The following is a 21722-nucleotide window of genomic DNA, read 5'->3' as shown; positions in this document are numbered from 1 at the left end:
GTAACCATAGAATATGTACCCAAGCTTTATAATGGTGATGCTAATCGGCTGGCACAACATGCTTCTGGTTATCGTCCGATGGAGGGTGTGATGACATTGGATTTGCCTGTCGATGATTGGAGGAAAGAATTTGTGGAGTATTTGGAAAATCCCTCCAAGAAAGTAAGCCAAAGGATCAGATTTCAGGCGACTAAGTATGTGTTGCTTGAAGGAGAATTGTATTATCTGACGATTGATGGAGTTCTACTCAGACGTCTTGACAAAGAGGAAGCTAAGGTCTTGATGGGGGAGATACATGAGTGTGTCTGTGGTTCACATCAATCGGCATACAAAATGAAATGGGTAATCAGGAAAAATGGATACTTTTGGCCAACCATGTTAGAAAATTGCTTCACTTATTATAAAGGTTGTCAAGGGTGTCAGAAATTTTAAAATGTGCAGAGAGCACCGGCATCGGCCATGAATCCTATCATGAAGCCGTGGCCATTCAGAGGATGGGAAATTAATTGAATTGGACAAATTTATCCACCATCCAGCAAGAATCACAAGTTCATAATAGTAGCAACAGATTATTTCACTAAATGGGTTGAAGTGATTCCTTTGAAGACTGTGACATCCAAAGAGATGATTGAATTTGTGAAGAAACATATTATTTATCGGTTTGGCACTCCGCAGACTATTACGACCGATCAAGGCAGTATGTTTATTTCAGAGGAATTTGGAGAGTTTGCTGCAAGTATGGGAATTAAACTGTTAAATTCTTCTTCGTATTACGCTCAAGCCAATGGTCAGACAGAAGCTTCCAATAAAGGGATCATTAAGTTAATTAAGAGGAAAAATAAAGAACAGCCAAAGAGGTGGCATATGACTCTTAATGAAGTTTTGTGGGCCTACAGAATGTCTTGTCATGGAGCTACCAAAGTATCTCCATATCAGTTGGTCTATGGGCATGAAGCTATACTTCCATGGGAGACTCGGCTTGGTTCTAGATGGGTTACATTCCAAGATCAGTTAACGGCCGAAGATTATGCCACATTAATGAAGGATGAGTTAGAAGATTTGGCTGGGCATCGGCTGAACGCTCTCATCAATATCGAGGCTAATAAAGCTAGAGTGGGCCGGTGGTATGATAAGAAAGTCAAAGCCAAATCTTTTGACCAAGAAGACTTGGTGTGGAAACTGGTCTTGCCGATAGGAACAAAGGACCCTAAATTCGGCAAATGGTCTCCAACATGGGAAGGGCCATACAAGATTAGCAAATGGTCTCCTGGGAACGCATACATTCTGGAGACTTTGGAAAGAGAAGAATTTTTCAGAGCACTTAATGGCAAATATTTGAACAAATATTACCCAAGTGTGTGGGTAGATGCATAGCCGATTACACGAGGAGATCGTTTGGATTTGAAATAGCCGATACAGAAAGTGTATCGCCTTTAGCGCAAAAATGAGAGAAGACCTGATCGTATCGTAATACGTTCGAGTGTTTTCGTGGCCGATAGGACATATATCGCCCTTAGATCAAAAATACAATCCAGACATATGGTTCAAATTTGATTCGGATTTTCCGTTCGATTTTGAGTCATGGAGGTTTGTTGATTCGTTCGGTGCGATGGTCGTGGATTGAAAGATAGAAAATTAAATCGCAGCGAAGTGGAAACGAAAGACAGAAACAAAGGGAGGAAGCCAGTCCATTAATTATATTTACAAAAGAGCCAAATAGGCTACTACATACTACAACCTAATCTGACTCTGCTCCGGAGAGGTTGCTGACGACACCCTCCATGCTCACGTTGGCGACGAAGGCGTCGACAGGAAGGTTGAGATCGTCAACCAGTTCATCGAAGGCTTCCCTCGCTGCTCCCCACTCGTGGAAAACCAGTTCCCACTGCCAATAGTCCACCCTGGACATGGTGGAGACGACGGCGATGGACCTGGCGGTGCCCGCATGAACGCCGTGCTCAGCGACCTCCGTGACGCGGGCCGGGATGTTCCATAGGCGTGCGGCGGCGGTGCTCCCCCTCGCGTTCACCGAGTCGATGGCGACTCGAGCGGCGTCCAGGAGGGTCTGGACTTGCGACTCCAAGTCTGGGAAAAGAAAAGATTAGAGCAAAAAACTTGGAGAAGATCATCAAAAAGGACATGGCTAGAAAACTTACTTGCGGCCTTGGTGTCGGCGTTGGAGAGTTGGCCACGGATGATGACCTGATCCGTCTGTGCCCTGTCAAGGTCACGGCAGGCCTCGGCGAGTTGGCGGAGGAGGTCACGGATGTAGCCTTGGGTACCCTCGTCTAGGGTCTGGAAGTTGGCAGGAAGCTCAACGGCGGCATCTCTGCAGAGATGAGGAAATTGTTAGATGGAGATCTAAGATGCAGCATTGACAGAAAAGGTGAATGTCTTACCCGAGGCGGGGCCGGAGCGACGGAGGAGCGCCGGAAGATCCTTCGCCAGCGCGCTTGTTGCTGGCCATTTGGTCGGAGGAGGGAGAAGAGGCTAGGGTTTTTGGAGCTTGAGGAAGAGGAAGGCAAAGGGAGCTCTGGCCGATGGAGAGACTACAGTGCCGATGGATCGGTTGCGTGCGCCGGTGCAGCCTTTACTCCTGGGTCTAATCGAGGGACATATGGGTAAAAAGACGGAAGGTAAATCGGTAGATTCCCATTGTGTGGACGAGAAGGTGAAGGGTTGAGGGCAAAGAAGAGATTTTCATTCGCCACCCGCACAGGAAGCGAGACGGCAGTAAGTGAAGAGACCGTTCGGCAGCGTAATCATGACAAGGCTTAATTTCAAAGTAAAAATGACGTTTCTACTCCGAAATTGTTGACACCAGATTTTGGCACGTGTCAAGGAAGAGTGTTGCAAAGAAGAAAAGGTTCTGCGTCGTACGATCGGTTGATTTGAGGAGCTGATCGTGTGCCACGGTCAAAGATCTTGCTGACCGAAGAGGAGGAAGTTGACCAGATATTTTGGTTTCGGTTTGGCAAGAGTTATCTTATTTTTAGAATAGTTTTTATTTCTTAAGATAGAATCATACTTTGCCATAATCGGCTAGGATTATGTTAGCGTGGGGTATAAATATGAGCCCCCCGACTATTGTAAAGATTGATACACATCCAACAAACACAAATTTACTCTACTTGCAATTTACTTTCTCGTCGGCGGCTTCGCCATCTTTTTCTTTCTGCGAGTTCTTTCGAGCTGATCAAGGATGCCTCACATTCGAGCGACTTGGTTTGCTGGTAAGTTTTCGTTTACCGAGTAAATCTGAGTTTTAGCTTTCGGGCATCCCTGCGGCTTCGTTCAGATATATTCAAAATTTATCGAATTTATCTAAGCTTTGATTTCGGGCGCATCGTTGTTTTCTCGTTTAGGTTCATTCACAAACTACCCGGCTTAGTGATCTGTTTAATCGGCTGTAAGCTCCCTGTTTATCACGATAAACCTTGAAAAGCCGATTAGATTGAATCATAAGCTTAGCTTTGTTCATATCCATACATTCGTGGGTTTGTACATTGTTACCCGACACGTGTCATCTTTAGATCTAGCCGTCTAGTTGCTTATCGGCATCGGCAACTCATTGCCGATCCCTTGTAGATCGCTTTTATTACACGCTTATCATACTCGATCTTTTGTCGTCTTCTGTATCGGCACGGCCTTGCCGATACCTCGCGAAAGAGTGATTCGAAAATCCAGCCGATACACTCTTGAATTTGACGGTTTGCTGTTTCTATGTCAATTTACAAGTCAAATTGACTGGCACGCCTTGGTTCAAATCAGTGCAGTGGGCTTGGCGCACGGGGCTCCTGGGCTTGGTGTGTGATCATCTCGCGTCAACACCATCATACATGAATATACGGTGACACATCTCGTGAGTAGTATAAATAATATATTAATAATAGAAATAATATTTTAAAATTTATATTGGTGCACTTTAATATTTTGTTACAATTATATAATTTAGACCCATATTTAGGGTCATTTTAAATTTTAATAATGATATAATTTGATGCAAATTTAGTGGGTTATTTGTATTATTTTTATAATGGCATATGTGGGTAATTTATACAAATATTATGAGATTATTTTAAATTTTTTATAATGGCATAGATGAGTAATTTATCAGAAAAGATAACAAATCCAACGATATTATAATTATAGTCGTAATCAGATTGATGGCCTGATGTTTCTAATTTTTGTGAACATTTCCACGATTTTTTTAATTTTTTTAGAGTATCCACCTAGGATCCTAGGTGGCTTCATATGGAGGTTTCAAAGGAGCTCACAATTAATAATGGTAAGATAAAGCACTCATCAGCACGTACACGATACTCCCTACCTTGCGGAAGCCTAACCAAATTGGAGGTAGCATGCTAATAATTCTTCAATAAAATCAATATGAAAAATAAGGGCCGCTTGTTAAACAGGCTAAATATCAAGCATACAATACAACCACACGCGTTATCATTCCGCAAAGTTTAAGATGCGGCTCCAACCTATATATACAGTATGTTAATATAATTAACTTGCACATGTATGCATACTAGCTAGCTTCTTTTCGCACATGTTTGGTGCCATGTGTTGGTTGCAGTTGCCACGAAGTACCCTGCAATGTCTTCCTCCTTCGTTACGTCCTTCGCCAGCAGCATGTGATCGAATAGAGGAAGTCGGCAAGGAACTCTGGCAGTCAGTGGCGAGATTAGAGAGAAGTCGTTTATGGAGTACTAATATTGTCTTGGTCTCTACTGATATCTAGTGGGCTTAGACGATTGTCGGTGAGTGTTTGGCATGCGTCGGGAGCGCTAGCTACGACAGATCCGTTAGGTGATGCTGGATCTGATATGGATGGCCAATTGGAAAATGAAATCTCAGGCGTCTCATACATAGAGCCTTGAGCCCCCATTTTATTTTGTATCCAGGACGAAGGAATCATTGCACGCGGCATGCCCAACCAATAAACCGCGGCGTCAAGCAGGTCGCCTCCGAGTTTGTGGACATCTCGAGACCGACCAGCTACAGATCAACAACGCTTACCCAAGTAGTCAATTAAGCGCAGCTGGGTAGTGGCATGCATGTGAGTGGTTTGTGAGATCTGTCGTCATGCAGCTTCCTTCCATATATCTATTGCCTTCATGTCCTCAGCTCGATCGCACAGTTCATCAAGCGTAGCACAATGGCAGCAACTAGCTAGCTAGCTAGCTGGAGAGCGCAGCAGCTCATCAGGTGTGCGTGCGTGTCCTGCTGCAGTTGCTAATAAGGCCACACACTTTGTAGTAGCCTACAATGTCGCAAACCTCTGCAGCAGCTGTGCTAATACCAGTGGCGCTGATGTTGGTGATGGCGGCGTTGCAGCTCCCGGCCGCAGCCACGCCGCCGCCAGCGCAGCAGGCACCAAGGATGATAGGGCAGCCCAACTGCAGCACCACCTGCGGGAACGTGAGCGTGCCGTACCCTTTCGGCTTCGGGCCCTCGCGCTGCTACTGGCCGGGGCTCAACCTCACCTGCGACACCAGCCACGGGCCACCGCAGCTGCTCCTCGGCGACGGCACCCTCCGGGTCACCGACATCTTCCTCCGCAACGCAACCGTGCGCGTCATGCGCGCCGGCCTCATCCTAAACGCAACCGGCAACCTCACCTCCAACGGCTGGAACGTCCCGTTCGGCCGCGGCTTCACGGAGCACGCTTATTACCTTTCGAGAGCCAACGAGCTCGTTGTCTCCGGCTGCAGCGTGGTGGCGACGCTCCTCGCCGACATCGGGGAGAAGATCCCCAGCAGAATCATCGCCGGCTGCGCAAGCTGCAGCACCATAAATGATAGCGGGGACGGTTCCACCGTAGTGCGCGGCTTGAGGATGGTGGACAATCTGGAGAACAAGTACTGCACCGGCACCATCGGCTGCTGCCAGGCTCCCTTCACCGTCGGCGGTGTGCCCAACAGCGTGCAGGCCGGGTTGCTTTATAGTAGCCATGCCGCGGAGCAGCGACTGCTGCCGGCGACTGTGTTCGTCGCGGAGGAAGGGTGGTGCGACGAGAACATATTGCTGCTGCGCGCCAACGGGCTCGAGGAGGCCCCCATCCTCCTCGATTGGAGCGTCACGCGGGGCCTGCCGCAACACAAAGGCTGCGACGATGGCATAGGCCGCATGCCCTGCAAGAGCGAACGCAGCAGTTGCTTGTACGACGGACAAGTTGGTGGCTTTACATGCCAATGCGACGATGGTTACGACGGCAACCCTTACCTAGCCGGCGGATGTCAAGGTTAGTGGCTACTTCCTACTTAACTAGTTGGTTTGCAAGCGACCCGATTGCCATTATTGGGTTTGGCTGCAGATATCGATGAGTGCAAGCTCCCGCATGAAGAGAGTAGGTGCTTCGGTGAATGTATCAACTCGATCGGGTCAATGGACTGCCGGTGCCCGCATGGAACTTATGGCAACCCTGTCATAAAGGGTGGCTGCTTCAAGATTTGTAGGACCGAGTAACGCGACCAGAGAGGGGTGAATGGGAGCCGATCAAAATTATCGCGATCGAAAACTTTGGCTCAAGTTCCAAGTGCGCACCCCAACCCTAGAGTCCTAGGCGAGGTGTGAAGTAGCTACGGAGGAGCTACACCAACACAAGAGAGCCCCAGGAACAAACGTGAACAAGTGCGGAAGCAACGCACGGTATATACACCGGTTGAACCGACGTACACAAAGACAATGCGTCGGTCTAACCGGTGTACAGAGCCTGCAGCAGTAAACAATCGAACATCGGTTGATCCGACGCTCACGTTTGAAAGGCGTCGGTTCAACCGACGATATGCACCGGATAAACCGACAAAATCAAGGCCCCATCATCGGTGCAGTTGTCCAGAGGAGCAACAAAACGGGTTCAACACTGCACCGGTTGAACCGACGATCACAAAATTCTATATGCCGGTCAAACGGGCTGAACAGCAGCAAAAATGCACTCGTCGGTTGATCCGATGCTCATGAGTGAAAGGGCACCGGTGCAATCAGAAAACCAGCAGAAAACCCTAAACCCCGAGGCTCCTACTCATCGGTTGAAACGATGCGTCATGTTTGTGACGTCGGTTTAACCGGTGATAGAGAAACTTTCAGCCGGAGTCCAGAAACTCTGTTTTTCTCGACTCAATCCAAAATTCGATGATTCGCGGATCAAAACGAGTTCAAATCACACCAAACTTCGCAGGGAGGATCACAAGGGTCTTGAGAACAACCCCACGGAAGGAATCGATGAATCAATCCATGGTTTGGAAGGAATCGACGATTTGGCAATCAAGAGCGGGGTTTTCTCTAGAGACCGAAAAACTCAAGAACTTGGTTTTCAAGGAGCTCGTGATTCCTAGAGGTTTTGCGCTAGGCAATAGGGACTAGAATCAAGTCAAAGAGCTCAAGAACCCATGCCAATCCCAGACTTCATGATCAAACAAACGAATTCGAAAATCGTTGTCAAACAAAGCACGAAGTATATGAGATTGAAACAATTTCAACTCCCCGGAGGGCACAAGGAGGGAAGGGCCTCCTTTCCCACGAAAATCTCCTTACAAGACTCAAGAATTCATCCCTAGAACCTTACCTTGAGAAGGAGAGGGAGAAGAACACAGAGAGACAGAGAGGAGAAAGAAGAGGTGGCGCCTGGCTTGCTGCCCGTTCTATCCAGCGCACGAGCCAGGGGAGGGCACCTACCCTTTTGTGGCCTCCAGGTCACGCCCCCCACTCCCAACCCAACTGCCTCCCTCTCTTTCTTCTCCTCCAAGCCTTCCTCTAATGACTCAATTACCCCTAAGTGCTGAAATTAAACTACAAGGCCCTTAGGGGCAAAACCCGAAAAGATACATTGAAGACCATCCGACGGCTGCGACGACTTGGAGTAGTTTGCTTCGACCCGACGCAACCTTCCCGATGTCGCCACGCGTCCTTCTGGAATCTTCGCGGGGGCAGTTTTGGGAAAACTGCCGAAACCGAGTTCGGGTGCGGTTTTGGAGGAACCGCGAAACCTTCCCGCGCGATGTTTCCGGCACACCCGCCAAGCCCGATGTCGCCACGTGTCCGACCTCCCGCCGGACCTTCTCCGACTTGGCCGACGTCGACGCATCACAGCCGTTGGTTTTTCCCGAGCTACCAACAAACTCCACGCCGTCTCGCCTTGGCGCCACGAATGGATCGCAACGCGGCCCAAGCATCTGGGCCGCCCTTCTCCACCGCACGGTCATCCGGTCGGGCCTCCAACACCACCGCAAGGTCTCCCGCCTCCTCATGGTCGTCGAGCTTCCAGCCACCGCAACGCCGCCGCATGGTCCATCGGCACGCGCCTCGCTCTTGTCCAAACCATCTCGCTGCCACCGCGCCATCCGTGTACCTGCACACCACAGACCAAGAACTGGCGCAATCTCCATAGAGTCGCGACTACACACAGTTAGTCCACTCCACGTGTTGGCAATCACTCATCACACCAAGGAGCAGGCCTCCACTGCCTCTCAATCTCCCCCTTGATGAGTGCATTGTCAACACCACACCCCACACGGGCACTGGTGATAGAAAAAGATAACAAAAAAGAAATAGAAAACAAAGTGAGCTAACTCAAGTGATCAAAAGCGAATGAAAGCCAGAAAGGATCACTTGAAGATAGCAAAGCCAAAAAGAGTCAGCCCCCAAGACAAGGGCAACGGCTCGACGCACTGACTCCAAAACATTCTTGACCCCTCAAGAAAGAGGCAAGGCTCAACACAGCCAAGCATGTGCAAAGCTGGTCCCTCCAGAAAGAGGCAAAGCTCAACGCAACCAGCAAAGAGCATGAGAAAGTTCAAAAACTCCCCCTGAAATGCAGCTCCCCCTCACTATGCAACTCTCCCCCGATGTGTGCAAACTCAAAGTCTGAATCTCTCCCTGAGATCAAACAACCAATCTCTCCCCCTTAGGACAAGGATCAAGAAATTCTCCCCCTAACCCCTAAGGTGAGACACCAACCAACAACCTAAGGTGAGACACCAAAACAACAATCTCTCCCCCTTGTTGACAAGGCACACGTCAAGGAAACTCCCCCTGCCTAGATGCTCCCCCTGGAAATATGCCATGAAGTGCAGTGCATGCGTGCCTAAAAGCTTCCAGGTACAGAACAAAAGCATTTGCAAGGGTCGAAACAGCACAGCATATGAGGGTGCATATACAAAGACAATGCATGAAGAAGCTCATAAGAATATATCTATACAGATCATGAGCAAGCATTTGTCATTTGTAAAAGAAAAAGCATCACCAGAAAGGACCTAGCATACTAGAAGGTAAACAAGCATGCTAGTGCTCGCAAGAACACACAGGTGAGCTATCCAATGCATATCACAGCAACTGCCTCACAACCAACCTTGATACCAATTGAAAAATTCTCAAATTCTCAAACACAAAGAATTGGTGCCAGGGGTTGAAAGCTTGCAAGTGCTTAACTCAGCGAATGTGCCAAGCCTAGGTCAAGGACCATCAGAAGCTTAAGACAACACTCTCAGTCATCCACCGCCTTGTCCAAGTTCTCCAGAGGAGCAGTCTCGATACAAGATCAGTGGTGCAAGCAATCCCACCTGGATCTTTCCACTTAAAGCAAAGCATGATATACCAAAAGTTGGGTTTTTGAAATTTGATACCAATTATAACATACCAACCATGAAGCAAAAGAGGGCCTCTTGTTGCATGTGAGATCAAAAGACCTAGCCACTAAGCATGAACGAGATAGCAAAAGCATACAAACCTACACATGCTAGTAGCAGATCCTGAAGGTGACCATGTTTTATGATTTTCAAAGAATAAAATAGCTAAGCTCATAACCAATATACAACATATTCAGAGGAGCTAGCTACACATGGTCAAAGCATATATACAACTCATAGCATAGCACGAGGCACAAGCAAATGCAGATGTCATACAAGAGAAGCTTAGTGCAAGTGTAATGCATATGAGCAAATGCAATGCAAGATGGTATGTACACAAAATGCAAGAAAAAGCAAAAAGAAGGAAAAACAAATCCTAAACTACAAAAACAACTACCCAACTCAAAATGGGTAGCACACGCCAAGCTCTCCCCGCAAGCGAGCATAGGTGGCTTGTTCTAGGGGCTTGGTCAGGATGTCGGCTACTTGATTATCAGTGGAAACATGGGTCAGCTCGACATCACCCTTCTCATAATGATCTCTCAGGAAGTGGAACCTCACGTCTATATGCTTGGAGCGAGAGTGTAGGACGGGGTTCTTGGCTAAGCTTATGGCTGAAGTGCTGTCAATGAAAATGGGAACTCTGCCATAGGTTAGGCCATAATCACTGAGAGTGTGTCTCATCCAAAGGATCTGGGAGCAGCAACTAGCAGCAGCAATGTATTCGGCTTCTGTGGTGGAAAGAGCTACACTAGTTTGCTTGCGGGCAGACCAAGACACAAGAGAAGTTCCAAGAAACTGACAGGTGCTTGAAGTCGACTTGCGATCAATCCGACACCCACCATGATCAGCATCAGAAAAGCCAACCAACGCAAGAGAAGAGGAAGCAGAGTACCATAAGCCAAACTCTGGAGTGTATCGAAGGTACCTGAAGATCCTCTTCACAGCGTTCCTGTGAGACATGCGCGGAGAAGCCTAGAACCTCGCGCAGAGACAGACCGCAAACTGGATGTCAGGTCTGGTGGCCGTCAAGTACAGGAGCGAACCGATCATGCTCCTATACTCCTTCTGGTCCACAGCAACACCTTCAATGTCCTCATCCAGCGCCGTAGAAGTGCTCATAGGAGTCGGCATGGGACTGAGGTCCCCAAAGTCGAACTTCTTGAGCATGTCCTTGGTGTACTTGGCCTGGTGGACGAAGGTGCCATCCCGGGTTTGCTTGATGTGCAACCTGAGGAAGAACTGAAGCTCGCCCATCATCGACATCTCAAACTCCCTGCTCATATCATCAGAAAAGCTAGAAACAAGAGAGTGAGAGGAGCCACCAAAGATGATATCATCCACGTAAATCTGAACCAACAGAAAATCAGTACCACGCCTGAGGAGAAACAGTGTCTTATCTACCGATCCCATGACAAACCCCTGTTTAAGCAAAAAGGCTCTCAACCTCGCATACCAGGCTCTAGGGGCTTGCTTCAGACCATACAAAGCCTTCTGAAGCTTAAAGACTCGGTCTGGAAACTTGGGACTCTCAAAACCAGGAGGTTGCTTCACATAGACCTCCTCCTCTATGAACCCGTTCAAAAAGGCACTCTTCACATCCATCTGATACAGCTTGAACCCCTTCGAAGCTGCAAAAGCTAAAAAGATCCGGATGGCCTCTAAACGAGCTACAGGTGCAAAGGTCTCCTCGTAATCTATTCCCTCCTGCTGGCTGTAACCCTGAGCTACTAACCTAGCCTTATTCCTCACAACCATCCCATCCTCACCCTGTTTGTTCTTGAAAACCCATTTGGTACCTATAGGGTGGCAATCTGGTGGAGGCTCTACAAGGACCCAGACTTGGTTTCGCTCAAAGTTTTCTAGCTCCTCATGCATGGCATTGACCCAGTTAGAATCAGATAAAGCATGTCCAATATCTTTGGGCTCAAAGGAGGCAACAAACGCTGAATGAGCAAAGCCAGCGATACTTGTTACCTTGGACCTCGTGGTTCGCTCGTTGAGGTCACCTAACATTTGTTGAGGTGGATGACGACGCTGAATGTGTCGTGGTGCTTCTCTTGACGAAGTTGCCTCGCCACCGCCCTCAACATGGGTCCCGGAGGAAGAACCTTGAGCTGGACGTGGATCGGCCGTAGTCGAAGCTGTGGGGAGCGGGCCACCATCGTCGTCAGAACTCGAATCTCCAGGAAGTGGGCCTGCAGCAGGCGCAGGGACACCACCATCACCCTCAAAGGCCTCAGGCTCATCCTCATCCTCAAAGATGTCCTGGCCAAACTCATCATCACCTGCACACTCCAAAGAAGCAGACAAAGAAGGAGTGGACTCATCGAAGGTTACATTACAAGTTTCGACGATCCGGTTAGTCTCAAGAATAAGAACACGATAGCCTCTGGATTGAAGAGCATAGCCAAGAAGAATGCCATCAGAGCTCCTAGACTCGAACTTATCAAGATTTCCCTCCTTCAGAACAAAGCATCTGCAACCAAAAGCATGCAGGTGGGACACTCTGGGCTGTCGACCAAACCGCAACTCATACGAAGTCTTTTTCATGAATGAGCGAAGGAAGATGCGGTTGGCAACATAGCATGCGGTGTTGATTGCCTCGGCCCAAAAACGCCTAGGAGTCCTATGCTCATCAAGCATCGTCCTGGCCATCTCCACTAGGGTCCGATTTTTGCGTTCAACCACGCCATTCTGTGGAGGAACATAAGGAGAGGAGTACTGGTGATCAAGACCAAAGCCACGACAGAAATCATCAAAATGAGCGTTCTTAAATTCAGAGCCATTATCACTGCGGATAGCCCTCATGGCATGTGGAAGCTCATTCTGTAACCTCAAGGCAAGGTCTCGAAAGTACTGAAAAGCCTCATCCTTAGTCTCCAAGAAGAAAACCCAAGAGTATCGAGAGAAGTCGTCAACGATCACAAGAATGTACCACTTCCCACCGACAGAGCGCACACGAGCAGGACCAACGGTGTCCATGTGAAGAATCTCGCCTGGGTGTGATGTCATCACCTGATTCACAGGTGGGTGCGGAAGGGAAACCATCTTCCCGTGATGACACGGGTGACAAACAAGGTCCTTGTCCAACTTGAGCTTGGGCAATCCTCGGATCAAATCAAGTGAGCTGAGCCTAACTAGTAGGTCAAAACTCAAGTGACCAAGCCTCCTATGCCACTTCCAGAGCTCAGAAGACTGACCAGTCACCAGACAGTGAGAGGTTCTAGAAGAAGATCCAGAAAAGTCAATGTGAAACACACGGCCAAAAGGAACAATGCCGCACACAAACTCTCCTCTGGAATCAAGAACACGCGAGCAACCTCTCTTGAAACTCACTTCAAACCCATCATCAAGAAGTTGCGAAACAGAGAGCAGATTAAAACCCATCTTATCAACAAGAGCAACCTCTCTCAGGGTGAAGTCGTCAGAAATCCGAATAGCGCCAACTCCACGTACCTTTCCTTTGCTGTTATCCCCGAAAGTGATGTACTCTTTGTCCTTCATCGGGGTGAGGCTGGAGAACCATCTGTGACTTCCGGTCATGTGGCGCGAACAACCGGAGTCCATGAGCCATATGTCCTCCAGGCCTCGAGTGTCCTGCTCAGTAAGAAGAGAAAGAGCGGGCAAATGGCCCGACACTGGGGTTAGCACAGAAAGAAGCAAACCAGTGTCGTGCCATCTGCTCGAAAGCAGGGTAAGTATCCTCAAACGAAAACTGTGGCTGGCGACCACCACGCTGAGGAAAACGTGGTGCGCCTCCGCCACCAAAGCTTCGGCCACGCTGACCACCACCGAAAGCGCGGTGTGGAACAGGGCCGGCGAAACCACCAACAGGAGCGCGGTAACCACCACCGCCTCCCCCTCCTCCACCTACACGACGTGGCATGGCATCCCGCCTCTGCCCACGTCGAGCTGGAGTGTGTCCACCTGTAGGCTGGTGGAACACCTCCGGAGTGCGCCTCTCAGACTGCCTGTGCTCAAACCTCAACCTCCGGAAGCAAAACTCTGCCAAGTGACCCTCCCTTTCACACCACTCACACTAGTAAGGCTCTCTCTTGTGTGTAGGCTGTGGTGTAGGTGCTGGGGCTCTCTGAGGTACTCTGAGGGGCTGAGTCCTCACCTTGGGCTTAGGAATTGGCTTACCACTAGGAGGGAGTGTATCCAGTCGGTTCTTGAGATGGTTAGGCTTGGGAACCCACACTGGATTCTTAGGTGGAGCTTTGGGTGGCTCAGTGAGGATTCCATCCTTAACTGGTGCTGGCTTAGGAATTTATGGAGCTGTGGAAGAAGAAAGTGCACTCACACTCGGCTCAAGCATCTCACCAATCTTACCATAGGGTTGGACAAAATCAGCAGGAGTAAAAGCAAAACCAACCCCAACACCATCAGGACGCTTAAACTGCTGAACCATCATGCCCAACTGAGGCTCGCGGGCGGACACCCAACTGAGAATCTCCCGAAGATGGGAATTCTCCTCCTCCATCCGGGTCTTGTCCTTCCGTGCCTCCTCAAGCTCAGAGATCAGGCTTGGGCACACAGTACAATCAGCAGAGCAAGAGCTAGGGACTGCGGATTTCTCCAACTTCCTCAAAGCAGCATTCTTCTCCTTAAGCTCTTCTCTAAGTGCTGGGCACTCCTTACAAGCACCCAAGAGGGTAGGCCGGGACTTGAGCTCGTCCAAGGCCTTCTTGCCCTCCTCGAGCTTGAGCAAGTTCTCATCATACTTGCTTCTGAGCTCAGAAAGGTCAGACATCAAACCGATGCACTGACTGCACTCATCCTCCTCCTTACAATCCTCCACAATAGGGGCAGATTGATCAATCTCTAAAGCTAGTTTAACTTCCTTCAGCTCATGTCTCAAAGCCCTAAACTGCCTCTTAGCATCCTTAATGATCAAGTCCTGATTATCTAGAGGAGTGTAAAGATCTTCCAACTCCTCAGAAGTGGGGTGCTCAGGACGTACCTCAGAGCTTGGCTCTGGCTGAAGTACAGGCTCTGCCGTGGTGGAAGGAGTCCCATCGGCGTCGGAGTCGATGGCCATGGTGCAGAGTCCGGCCTCCTTCCCAGCGTGGAGGCAAAGGCCAGTGAAGCCTTCTGTGGCCTTCTTCTTGGAGCTCCACTTCTTCTCGCCGCGGTGGTGTGAGTCGGAGTCGCTGGAGCTGGATGAAGACGAAGATGTCGAGCTCTGACTGATGGAGGAGTGATCCTCACTTTGGGCGACGAACGCCTGCTTGCTCTTATACTTGCCGACATTCTTCTTCTTCCGCTCGTGGTGCCGCTTGGAGCGTCCGCCCTTCTTCTTGTGGGAGTCCCCACTCTTGTGCTTGTGGCGGTGCTCGCGGTACTCCTCGTGCCTGGAGCGGTCGTCCTCATCCCTGGAACTCTTCTTCTTGGGGCACTCGGCGGTGAAGTGGCCGGTCTTGCCGCAGTTGAAGCAGGTCTTCGCTCGTGCTTGTCTGTTATTGAAGGCGCGCTAGAACTTGTGAATGATCAGTGCAAGCTCCTCGTTTCCCAGCACCTCCAACTGCTCATCTGTAACAGACACAAGAGAAGACAAGCAAAAGCCTCCAAGAGAAGGGTCAGAGTTAGCTCCAGAGGTGCCTACCAGGGCCATAGACTTGGAGGCGGAGGCATCAGTATGATTGCCTTCCATCTTAGCTCGAGAGAGCTTCTCCACCTCCGAAGCCTTGAGCTTACTGAACAGCTCATCCACGGTGAGGGTCTCATAGCTAGCAGACTCTATGATAGTCTGGACCTTCACCTCCCAGACCTTGCGATCAAGAGCATAGAGAAGCTTCATAGCCTTCTCATGATCGGAGTAGGCCTGGGTGCCCTGTGGCTGGTTCGCACGCACCTTGTTCACAATCGACTGAAAACGACTGAACATGGTGTCGATGCTCTCACCCGGCAACTGAGAAAAGTTCTCGTACTCCCGCCGGTGAGTCTCATACAGCCTCGACTTGACATGGTTGGTTCCTTCATGGAAATTGGCCAACCGTGTCCAGATCTCCCGGGCTGTGAGAAGGTCGCTGACACGATCGAACTCAGGACGAGAGAGACAGGCTATGAGAGCGTTGTACGCCTTGCTATTGACCTCATGTCTCCTAACCTGAAGCTCGGTCGTGCAGACCGCAAGGTTCACATAATCAGGGTCCATGCAAATCTCCCAGACCTCGGAACCTAGACTCAAAAGATAGGCACGTATGCGCACCTTCCAATAGTCATAATCGGATCCATCGAAGATCAGGGGCTTGCCCGGTGAACCCATGGTCGCACAACGGTTTCGAACTGGAGAGGGCTATGGAGAAATCATCCCGGCTCTGATACCAATTGTAGGACCGAGTAACGCGATCAGAGGGGGGGTGAATGGGAGCCGATCAAAATTATCGCGATCGAAAACTTTGGCTCAAGTTCCAAGTGCGCACCCCAACCCTAGAGTCCTAGGCGAGGTGTGAAGTAGCTACGGAGGAGCTACACCAACACAAGAGAGCCCCAGGAACAAACGTGAACAAGTGCGGAAGCAACGCACGGTATATACACCGGTTGAACCGACGTACACAAAGACAATGCGTCGGTCTAACCGGTGTACAGAGCCTGCGGCAGTAAACAATCGAACATCGGTTGATCCGACGCTCATGTTTGAAAGGCGTCGGTTCAACCGACGATATGCACCGGATAAACCGACAAAATCAAGGCCCCATCATCGGTGCAGTTGTCCAGAGGAGCAACAAAACGGGTTCAACACTGCACCGGTTGAACCGACGATCACAAAATTCTATATGCCGGTCAAACGGGCTGAACAGCAGCAAAAATGCACTCGTCGGTTGATCCGATGCTCATGAGTGAAAGGGCACCGGTGCAATCAGAAAACTAGCAGAAAACCCTAAACCCCGAGGCTCCTACTCATCGGTTGAAACGATGCGTCATGTTTGTGACGTCGGTTTAACCGGTGATAGAGAAACTTTCAGCCGGAGTCCAGAAACTCTGTTTTTCTCGACTCAATCCAAAATTCGATGATTCGCGGATCAAAACGAGTTCAAATCACACCAAACTTCGCAGGGAGGATCACAAGGGTCTTGAGAACAACCCCACGGAAGGAATCGATGAATCAATCCATGGTTTGGAAGGAATCGACGATTTGGCAATCAAGAGCGGGGTTTTCTCTAGAGACCGAAAAACTCAAGAACTTGGTTTTCAAGGAGCTCGTGATTCCTAGAGGTTTTGCGCTAGGCAATAGGGACTAGAATCAAGTCAAAGAGCTCAAGAACCCATGCCAATCCCAGACTTCATGATCAAACAAACGAATTCGAAAATCGTTGTCAAACAAAGCACGAAGTATATGAGATTGAAACAATTTCAACTCCCCGGAGGGCACAAGGAGGGAAGGGCCTCCTTTCCCACGAAAATCTCCTTACAAGACTCAAGAATTCATCCCTAGAACCTTACCTTGAGAAGGAGAGGGAGAAGAACACAGAGAGACAGAGAGGAGAAAGAAGAGGTGGCGCCTGGCTTGCTGCCCGTTCTATCCAGTGCACGAGCCAGGGGAGGGCACCTACCCTTTTGTGGCCTCCAGGTCACGCCCCCCACTCCCAACCCAACTGCCTCCCTCTCTTTCTTCTCCTCCAAGCCTTCCTCTAATGACTCAATTACCCCTAAGTGCTGAAATTAAACTACAAGGCCCTTAGGGGCAAAACCCGAAAAGATACATTGAAGACCATCCGATGGCTGGGACGACTTGGAGTAGTTTGCTTCGACCCGACGCAACCTTCCCGATGTCGCCACGCGTTCTTCTGGAATCTTCGCGGGGGCAGTTTTGGGAAAACTGCCGAAACCAAGTTCGGGTGCGGTTTTGGAGGAACCGCGAAACCTTCCCGCGCGATGTTTCCGGCACACCCGCCAAGCCCGATGTCGCCACGTGTCCGACCTCCCGCCGGACCTTCTCCGACTTGGCCGACGTCGACGCATCCCAGCCGTTGGTTTTTCCCGAGCTACCAACAAACTCCACGCCGTCTCGCCTTGGTGCCAGGAATGGATCGCAACGCGGCCCAACCATCTGGGCCGCCCTTCTCCACCGCACGGTCATCCGGTCGGGCCTCCAACGCCACCGCAAGGTCTCCCGCCTCCGCATGGTCGTCGAGCTTCCAGCCACCGCAACGCCGCCGCATGGTCCATCGACACGCGCCTCGCTCTTGTCCAAACCATCTCGCTGCCACCGCGCCATCCGTGTACCTGCACACCACAGACCAAGAACTGGCGCGATCTCCACAGAGTCGCGACTACACACAGTTAGTCCACTCCACGTGTTGGCAATCACTCATCACACCAAGGAGCAGGCCTCCACTGGCTCTCAAGATTATTAGCTCCAGTGCAAGAGGTCAGTACGTAATGCTGTATTACTAATAACCGACCTGGCTGTAGCGACTAGCGACGCACTTCCTCTCGATCAATCAAATAATGTCGTTGCTGTCACTTCACATGCCGCAGATGCATTGCCAACGGTGGCTCCGGCGCCGGTAGGGAAGCCCAACTGCAGCACCACCTGCGGTAGCGTGAGAGTGCCGTACCCCTTCGGCATCAGCCCTGGGTGCCTCTTGCCCGGTTTCAAACTCACCTGCAACAGGAGCTATGATCCCCCGCGGCTGCTTCTCGACAAGAACGGCACCCTCGAGATCATCGAGATCTTCTTATCCAACTCCACAGGGCGTGTCATCCATCACACCAGCAACACCTTCGACCACGATTACGAATATTCTGATGAGCATTTCTGGACTGTTTACTTTGACCTCCCCGACGACATTGGCGACCCCTACATGCTGTCGACGAAGAACGAGCTCATCATCTTCGGGTGTGACCTGCAGGCGACCCTGTACAAAACGAAAGGCAGCAACAAGACCACTGACAGCATCAGCCACTGCACCTCCACCTGCAGCTCCAGCAGCCTACAAATCAGTAGTGATGATAGACTGTATCATAGTGCTTGGCCGCTGGTCTCAACGCAGCATACCCATGGCGAGTACTGCTCGGGGCACGATGACTGATGCCATGCGCCTATCTCCCTGGGTAGCAGGCCCAAGGAACTTCAAGGGGCCCAAACGGACTGCTGGTAAAAGGTTGTTCGCAGTCGCGCTTGTCTCGGAGGACGGACTGACTGATGAGTGGGGTGTGATCCTTAATAGGACTGATCTTTTAGGGCTATCTTACATGGCATCTCCCCTTGTTCTGCGATGGGCGGTTAAGCAAGGCGTCACCGCTCCTGCCGGCAAGTCATTGGGGCCGTGCATTGGGGATGTAGTGGGTGGCCTTTGCAAGAGCAAGGACAGAGTCTGCCAGCAAGACGAAGGAGGCTTCACGTGCCACTGCAATACCGGCTGCCAGGGGAACCCTTACCTCGACGGTGGATGCCAAGGTCACTACTGATCATTTTACTCGAGTACTTACTTTGCATTTGTTTTACGGGCATGTTTAATTTCTCAATGTCTGTTTATTGGGGTCTTTAACTACTACTCATTCTGGATGGAAATGTACAGTTATCGATTGGTGCAACATCATGGCATTATCAAGGAATCCATGCTTCGGCAAGTGCATTAATTTTCCTGGTGGAGACGAGTGCCGGTGCCCCAGAGGATCCTATGGCAACCCCTCCAAGCCCAGTGGCTGCTTCCCCGCAGGTGATAGCCACTAGACGACCCTCGTAATATTTCAGTGATGCTTTGGCATTTATACGCGTGTATATATTCTGCACGGTTTGAGAAATTGGTAACATTATGGTATTGTTGTATATAAATTTTCAGGTTTAATCATTGGTGTGTCTGTTGCTAGTGTCCCGACCCTCCTGCTTTTGGTTCTAGGTATAATATTTGTAGTCCGTAAAATTAAGCGGCATAGAGTAGAAGTCTTGAAACAAAAGTACTTCAAGCAAAATCGTGGGCAGTTGTTGCAGCAAATGGTGCCCCAAAAGGCAGACATTGCAGAAAGGATGATCATACCAGTCAATGAGCTTGCAAAGGCCACAAACAATTTCGATAGAGCTCGTGAGCTTGGTGGAGGAGGCCACGGTACTGTCTACAAAGGTATCTTATCAGATCTACATGTTGTAGCAATTAAGAAGTCAAAAATTACCGTCCAGAAAGAAATAGATGAGTTCATAAATGAGGTGGCAATCCTGTCACAGATTAACCATAGGAATGTGGTAAAACTCTTTGGATGTTGCCTGGAGACTGAGGTCCCATTGTTAGTTTATGAGTTTATTTCCAATGGAACCCTTTACCACCATCTTCATGTTGAAGGACCAAGGTCACTATCATGGAGCAACAGGTTGAGGATCGCAACTGAAGTAGCTACTTCGATTGCCTATCTTCACTCGGCAGTTTCAATACCAATAATTCATAGGGACATAAAGTCTAGTAACATACTTCTTGACGACACATTAACAGCAAAAGTATCAGATTTTGGAGCTTCAAGGTACATTCCAGTTGAGAAAACAAGATTGACAACAAGGGTTCGGGGAACAATAGGATACTTGGATCCTATGTACTTTTACACCGGCCGCCTCACCGAGAAAAGTGATGTCTACAGTTTTGGTGTAATTCTCGTGGAGTTGCTCACTAGGAAGAAACCATTTTCATATTTGACCACCGATGGTGACGGCCTTATTGCCCATTTTGTTGGTCTAATTGCTGAGGGAAACATTGTCCAGATAATAGACCCACAAGTTATAGAGGAGGGAGGCGAAGAAGTAGAAGAAGTTGCTGCACTTGCAGCATCTTTTGTAAACCTGAGAGGTGAAGAAAGGCCAACGATGCGACAGGTGGAACATACACTAGAGGGCATCCGTGGTTCCAAAAAGAATAAGAAAGATGATACGGAAGCAGCAGAATTTGAGAATGATAACATTGGGATTAACCATCCATCATCAAACAGAGAAGGAAAAAATTTTGAAACATCAAGCCGAAGATATAGTTTGGAGCAGTCCATGATGATGTCTGCAAGGTACCCTCGGTAGTATGGAGCTAAAGCTTTGTCCTTTATTTTTTAGATAATGAAAGATTTGTCCTTTATGCATTAGCATAATAGATTAGCTAACTTCTCCTATCTGTAATTTGGTGTGTGATGATAATATTTGCGGGATCCTCTGATTCTTGCCATTGTTTTTGTTTTGTTATTTGTATGATTCAGCTTTACACTTGAAAAGAAAAATGGATACCAGAATCAAATCAGGGTTGGTATGCATTACTAGATTTTCTTTGTCTTTGCCGTAGGGCAGTAGGAAACCTTTTCCCTGAAGAGAATGGGGAAGGCGGAAACGATGCACTTGGGTCACGGTTAATAGATCGATAGGCGCCATGTGTTGTTTGTGAGCTTTTGAAAATGAAATCTAGTTCTCCCTGCTTCCCCTTTGCCTATGTTTATTTCCTTGGCGGTAGGTGCAGCTCCCTGCTCCCGCTCCTTGGCGAGCACTGCAGGTCCTTGCGACGCGCTAGTATTCTTGCGGTTGCATGCTGCTGCGGAAGAGCCACCACAAAGCAAAAGCATCTCAGCCACGTTGAGATCGCTCGCGTCCGTGTGTTGAGCCAGCATGCCAGCATGCTTGGAGTGTTGGGTAGAATTAATGAGTGTCATACGTTGGTTAATTAGAAGGTAACATCTCTTGTAGTGTCATTTTCCCTTCCAAATAATATGCCATTGTGCTCCATAAAGCGGAGTATTCATATGTTTTTATATTTATTAAGTACCTAATCGGCTTGTTGTTGGGGTGGGTGTGTGTGTGTGTGTGTGTATAGGACTCGTCTATTTAGCATGTGGGTTGCTGAATAACTATTCAACACCCACGGCGGAGCAAGGCTGACTCCGGCGAGTTCAGCAAAATTGGAGAAAATTACGGTGCCTTGTTTACATGGTAGTAAAATCTCATTACAGAGTATATTGAATGGATTAAATGGGGACCGCGGCCCTTGATTGACGCGGATGGTCTCTATTATTGTATTATAGCAGTTTTGAATGGTTAGTACCTCAAAAAAATTCCGTTTGACCATTGAAAATGAAAAGTGAGGTGTTATCACGTAATGAGGTATGGCATAGTAAGAAATC

General features: G+C 49.2%; 1 protein-coding gene across 1 annotated transcript; it reads left to right on the top strand.

Annotated features, from left to right (window-relative positions):
* The first annotated feature begins 5259 nt into the window (after positions 1 to 5259).
* LOC120684726 (wall-associated receptor kinase 2-like) lies at positions 5260 to 20763 on the top strand. Its single transcript, XM_039966615.1, has 4 exons — positions 5260 to 6250; positions 6323 to 6460; positions 13854 to 13859; positions 19427 to 20763. Exons 1-4 carry the CDS (start codon positions 5275 to 5277, stop codon positions 20635 to 20637), a joined length of 2331 nt encoding a protein of 776 aa, XP_039822549.1. The 5' UTR covers positions 5260 to 5274; the 3' UTR covers positions 20638 to 20763.
* The last annotated feature ends 959 nt before the right edge of the window (positions 20764 to 21722 follow it).

This window comes from Panicum virgatum, chromosome 8N (genome assembly GCF_016808335.1).
Source record: "Panicum virgatum strain AP13 chromosome 8N, P.virgatum_v5, whole genome shotgun sequence".
Classification (NCBI taxonomy): domain Eukaryota; kingdom Viridiplantae; phylum Streptophyta; class Magnoliopsida; order Poales; family Poaceae; genus Panicum; species Panicum virgatum.
Note: the sequence above shows the minus strand (reverse complement) of the source record. Positions and strands in the feature narration are given on the sequence as shown.